Genomic DNA, 6,455 nt, shown 5'->3' with positions numbered 1-6,455 from the left:
GAGCTGTGTCACTTTTTCCTTTGAACATTCCCAGTTTATATATTAGGATATGCTTCCACCTCCTGAATCCATCTATTTTTTCATTCCTCAGATCATACTATGAATATCCATTTTACTTGATCCTTTCCGCTTGCCACTTGACATTGCACTTTCCAGTGTCTTACCACGAAAATTAGGACCTCATTAAGCTGGTTTTAATTCACTCACGAACACCCATGTACAATGCTTCATAGCATTCTTCTTATTGGCCAGTATCTTGTCTATTTTATCATAACTGCTTTTAAAAATCTAATTTACATAATTTAAAGATTGATTGAAAATATTTGGGGGGGGGGTTTCCTTTGCAAACAAAGCAAAACCATTGTTACCTATAGCTGAAGAGCTATATACATACGGATTTCAAAAGCTTACTGTTGGGAGTGGGAAGCTTACTGTTCTCACTCACCTTTAAAGCAAGAAGATAAAGATAATTCACTGTTTAGGGATACTGATGGACAAGGTGTTATTATTAACAATAAGAACAAGTGCACAGTTTTTGTTACACACCAAGCTGAAAACCACGGTAGCCACAGTATCATCCGCCATTCAAGAAAGGCTGTAGCAAAGTTGGGAATACCCACATATACTGCTATAGTGGGAAGTATGGGAATCTATGTTGGGCAAGGACATTTTGTCATCAGAATCATGCTAGTGGTTGTGTTGCTGCTTGTACTGTTATGTCATTCTGTATGCAAGACACATTCTATTAACTGCAGCATATATGATGATCCTCTCCCTATTCCTCATGAATTTTACCAGCCAGGAGACCTTATCATTGGTGGGATTGTTTCTCAAGTTATCTTTCTCTATGATGACCTCCTTTTCACTGAACAGCCTGCACAAATCTTGATCAATGAACCTATGTAAGTCGTTTCTCTGTTTCTCATTCTGTAATATGTTCAGACATAAGTCGCTGAGAACACATGGTTATGAAACACCAGACTTAAGAATCAGCCTTCCTTTTTAGTGTGCTAAAAATTCAGTCGCAGATACATCTGGACATTAACCATATAACTATGAAGATAGCTAAGACAGTCGGACAGGTATAGCTAAACATGTTGCCTTCTAAATTATACTGATAAGCACAAATGACTAGTATGTTTTCCACCACCAGCACGCTTGAAATGACTGGACCTTTTGAATTTCTATAGGATATGGAAGATTATGTCCTTGTTTAGTTAGTTTGACAACCATTTCTGTTCTTTCCACAATTTGTTTCCTTTCATTATTTCCCTTCATCTGCAAGCTCTCACATGCATTCCCAATCTTCTTCCTTTTTATATTATATTTTATAAGTATTGCCATGTTTAATTTCTCCTGTAATTTTCACCATTTCAGTTTCTCAGCTTGTTCCCATCTCACAAAGGGACAAGTGCTGAAATTTGAAGTGCACTTCAGAGGTACCCTGAGTCAAACATGATTCCTTTAGTCATGTGGGAATCACAGAAATAGGCAAGAACATGAATGATTCTGGGTGTAACTGATTTTACCTTACTGTATATTTCTTCCTTTGTTGGATCTGTGGTTAAAGGGATTCTGAATGGTAGGAATGTAGTGATTGAAAAAAATATGAACATCACTGGAGAGGACACTGGAGAGTGGGGAACCTGTGGCTTTTTGGATGTTGTTGAACGCCCATCAGCTACAAGCATCCTAGTTACATGTCAGGGATGATGGGAGCAAGATATGACAGACATAGGTCCCACAGACCGATTGTAGGCAGAGGGAGTGACACTAGTAACTAAAGGAAACAGCTGATTAAGCACCAGAATAATCCTAACACATTCTGACATTTTGCTTTACAATTCATGGGGGAAATACCTATTTTTGATGTCTTACCTTTTTCCACTTCACTTATTAAGCTATCTTAAAAGCATTTAGATGAATTATGACTTAGATGAATTATGAAGAGTTCAAAAGCATTTTGCGATTGTTATTTCTGTTGCTGTTGTATTACTAAACAGCTGCAACGCTTTTTATAGCTCAGTGCCAAAGAACTACCAGCAGATCCTGGCATTAGCATTTGCTGTCAAAGAGATCAATGAGAATCCCAAAATCTTGCCAAATATCTCTCTGGGATTCCACATCCTCAATAGCTACTACACTGCAAGGATGACCTATAAGGCCACCCTCAATCTGTTTTCTGCACAACATAGATTTGTCCCCAATTTCAAAGGTCACAACAACAAGAATCTAATAGCTCTCATTGGAGGAAGTATATCTGAAATCTCTGCTAATGTGGCCATTGTTTCAGCAATTCAAAAGACACCACAGGTAAGCTATGTGTATGCAGATTTCAGAACTTTTGCATACCATATTGATTTCTGCCTAGCAAGTTAAAAAGTTCCCATGATATTTTGGTTAACAGAGTGGTTAAATATGAGCTAAACAATATTAAGTGGTAAATAACTTGTTTTTAAAAAGGTTAGTCAAAGAGTACTCATCAACAGATCAGAATGCTCTAAAACTGGATTCCCTGAATTATCTGGGAACACTGGGTTAAATGGCCTACAAAAGCCTTTGAATCTCTAGAATGCCAACATAATCCATCTCCTTATGATTCATTTGATTTTTTAATTATTATTTCAGCTCACTTATGGATCATTTTTACCACCACAAGGATCCAAAATGCAATTCCCATTTTTGTACCAGATGGTCCCAAATGAAGTCCACCAGCAAATGGGAGTCGTGAAGTTACTTCAGCATTTCAAATGGACATGGATTGGGCTCTTGGCTGTGGATGATGACAGAGGGGATAGGTTTTTGCAGACAGTTGTACCAATGCTTTCCCAAAATGGCATTTGTTATGACTTCATAGTAAGACTACCAAAATGGAATTATGTGGATGAGTTGATAGAGTTGCTTATACAGCAGTGGCAAAGCTATGCAATGGTCATTCAAAGAAAAGCCAATGTGTTTTTTGTATATGGAGAACCTCCATCCTTTCAGGTTGTGAGAACGTTGTTGTTTCTAGCACCCTTCTTGGCATGGCCACCTCTGGGGAAAGTGTGGGTTATTACATCCCACTGGGATTTTGCATCACTCTCTGTTCAGAAGATATGGGATATTCAAACCTTCCATGGTTCCATATCATTGACGGTTCATTCAAATCAACCATTAGGATTCCAAAGGTTCATTCAGATGATAAGACCTGCCTGGGCCAAAGGAGATGGTTTCATCCAGGACTTCTGGGAACAGACATTCAGCTGTTCATTAAAAATGTCTAAGGGGCTGGATGAAAAGAAGAACAAAACCTGCACTGGGGAGGAAAAGCTGGACAGCATTTCAGGGGTTTTGTTTGAAATGAAGATGACTGGCCACAGCTACAATGTCTACAATGCTGTCTATGCTGTGGCACATGCTTTACATGCAATATACAAATATAGCTCCAAAAACATAAGAATGATAAAAGGAGACAGACTGGCAGTGCAAGATGTACAACCATGGCTGGTAATTTCATCTCAACACTTAAAAAAAAAATAAGCAAAAAAAAATGGGCTAGTTTATTATTCAGAGGTAAAGATAAATCTTAAGTCAGCCTTTAAAGAATCCATTGGTGGTTTTCTTCTTTTCTTCTTTGTTTTTCAATACAATTCGATACAAAATGTTTCTTTAGCCGCTCACTTGGAGGCAAATGTAGATGAATATCAATTGGAATTGTAAAGTCACCACCTGCCGCTAACCTCTCAAAATATATTTCAATGGGATGTCCATTGAAATACATTCAAGACTTAGCCGTCTCTTTGTTCATATTCTTTTTTAACCTAGGTCCATCACTTTCTAAGGAGCATCATATTCAATAACAGTGCTGGAGATTCTGTGTGTTTTGATGAAAATGGAGAGCTCGTTGTAGGTTTTGATGTTACAAACTGGGTGGTGTTCCCCAATGGCTCAATAACCAGAGTGAAAGTTGGAAGACTAGAACCTCAGGCTCCTCCAGACAAAATGTTAACAATTAATGACGACCAAATTGTTTGGCATCAAAGCTTTAACCAGGTTAGCCATAAAAGCCTGCTTTTCATGTGATGAATTGTGCAGGGTAGCATTTTTAAAATGAATAAATTACACCTTTTTTCCCCTTTCTTGGTAAAGATGAAAAATGTGAATAGATCAAACTTGTTTATTTCACCTGCATTATTCTACTTCTTGAGTGCGCTCATGATATGCTTTTGACCACATGTGTTCATTCCTTTCTTTTCTTCTCTTTAAAGAAGCCTTCCTCCCCAACAATGTCACTTGTTTTGTGATCAAATTATGTTAAATAAGGTTGTTGATAAAATAAAATAAAACACCTGGTTGTGTTCCCCTTTTAATGCTATTAAAATGCGTTCAGATCATGAAATCTCTGGCAGCCCAAGAAGGTCAGCTTTACAGAGCTCTAGCATGACTTGATACAACTCAACTGGATGAGATTGTCCCAGGCTGGAAAATGCCTAGGATGGCTAAGAGAGATCTTATTTTTTGCCCCTGCAAAACTTATGTCAGCCAGAGAAACTTAATTTCTTATCTGTCTTTCATTTCAAGCTGAAAGAGAATTCTGGTTGAGGCAGGTATAAACAAGTGCTTGAAGTTTAGGGAAAATTCATTGGCATCTCTTCTGCTCTCAGTCAATGTCAACAGCCTACTATATGGAGGTTTCAAGAAACACTAATCATCCTTCATACTTCATACTTCTGTACAGGTGCTGCCGCTTTCAGTGTGCAATGACTACTGCTATCCTGGATACAGCAGGAAAAAGAAGGAGGGGCAGAAATTTTGCTGCTATGATTGTGCTTTATGTCCAGAAGGGATGGTCTCAGGCCAGAAGGGTAGGAGACATAACATACAGTGATATCAAGGAATGTTGATAATGCAACATACTTATCATGCACTCATTTGAAGAATGTGCAACCTTTGCATGTGTATATAGGGTGGCTCCCATATGTTTATCTCTTGAATAATCTAGGGTTCACTGATTTTAAAAAGCAGCAAGCAACTAAGCAAAAAGAGACAATTCATTAAAGATACAGGAAATATAAAAACTGTCAGCATCATGACAGACCAAATGCTTCTTAAAAATAAAAAGAGAAGATGGGGCAAAGCAGGCCTCCCTCTGCTGCTTAAATATGGCTACTGAGATGCCCATCCTATGTCCCAGCCAATCATATCTCAAACACAATGAGAAACTCTCCAGGAGCTTGTAATGCATGCAATTACATTTATCCGAGCTTTTTAAAAATAAAATTAATAATAACAACAACAACAACAACAACAAACACTTAAAGCTCTTCCTTTTTCCCCCAGATATGGACGCCTGTGTCAATTGCCCAGAAGATCAGTATCACAACAAGGACCAAACTCAATGCATTCCCAAAGTTCTAAGCTACCTGTCTTACAAAGATGAATTGGGGATTGTCTTGGCTATCTTAAACATTTCTTTCTCTTTCATCACAATAACAATACTTCAAACTTTTATGAAACACAAGGACACTCCCATAGTCAGAGCCAACAACTGGACTCTCACTTACACCCTCCTCATCTCCCTACTCCTCTGTTTCCTTTGCTCTTTGCTCTTCATTGGCAAGCCTGGAAAGGTGGCCTGTTTTCTCCGACAAATCATTTTTGGCATGGTGTTCACTGTGGCCCTTTCTACCATTTTGGCAAAGACTATCACTGTGGTTCTGGCATTCATGGCAACCAAACCAGGATCTAAAACAAGAAAATGGGTGGGGAAAGGACTGACAAATTCGATTGTTCTTTCCTGCACCTTTATTCAAACTAATATATGTACTATTTGGTTAAGTATTTACCCTCCATTCCCAGATGTGGACATGCACTCATTGAAGTGGGAAATCATATTGGAATGTAATGAGGGTTCGGCTACCATGTTTTACTGTGTCCTTAGTTATCTTGGCTTCCTGGCCATTGTCACCTTCATTGTGGCTTTCCTAGCCAGGAAATTGCCTGACAGTTTCAATGAGGCCAAATTTATAACTTTCAGCATGTTGGTGTTTTGTAGTGTGTGGTTATCATTTGTACCAACCTACCTAAGCACCAAAGGAAAATACATGGTGGCTGTGGAGATCTTCTCCATCCTGTCCTCTAGTGCTGGATTACTGGCTTGCATCTTTTTCCCTAAATGCTACATAATTGTCTTGAGGCCTGAGCTAAATAGTAGAGAACGTATAATGCAAAGAAAAGTATGAAAAAAAAATCTAACTTCATCTTTTAATGAAGATGCATTTTATTGTTTTATACAGTTACTATGTCCCCTGAATTATGCTCATGCACATACTGACCTCTGATGCTTGTTATCTTGCTTAGTCCCCAAGAGGGAAAATGACCTTAAGGGTCAGGATACGATAGCATGCAACAGCTGCAGCTCCAATGAGAATGGAAAATGTCCATGAGATCTCTCCTCCTTCCTCCATGACTAT

The 6,455-nt window shown here is 38.5% G+C and overlaps 1 protein-coding gene across 1 annotated transcript; it reads left to right on the top strand.

The window, feature by feature from the left end:
- The first annotated feature begins 642 nt into the window (after positions 1 to 642).
- LOC128398782 (vomeronasal type-2 receptor 26-like) lies at positions 643 to 6,224 on the top strand. Its single transcript, XM_053360037.1, has 6 exons — positions 643 to 902; positions 2,004 to 2,313; positions 2,629 to 3,489; positions 3,808 to 4,035; positions 4,721 to 4,847; positions 5,323 to 6,224. The coding sequence occupies exons 1-6, from the start codon at positions 643 to 645 to the stop codon at positions 6,222 to 6,224; spliced, it is 2,688 nt and encodes an 895-aa protein (XP_053216012.1).
- Positions 6,225 to 6,455: the final 231 nt, after the last annotated feature.

The sequence above is a fragment of the Podarcis raffonei genome, chromosome 13 (assembly GCF_027172205.1).
Source record: "Podarcis raffonei isolate rPodRaf1 chromosome 13, rPodRaf1.pri, whole genome shotgun sequence".
NCBI lineage: Eukaryota > Metazoa > Chordata > Lepidosauria > Squamata > Lacertidae > Podarcis > Podarcis raffonei.
The sequence above is the reverse complement of the archived record's forward strand: the minus strand, read 5'-3'. Positions and strand labels throughout refer to the sequence as shown.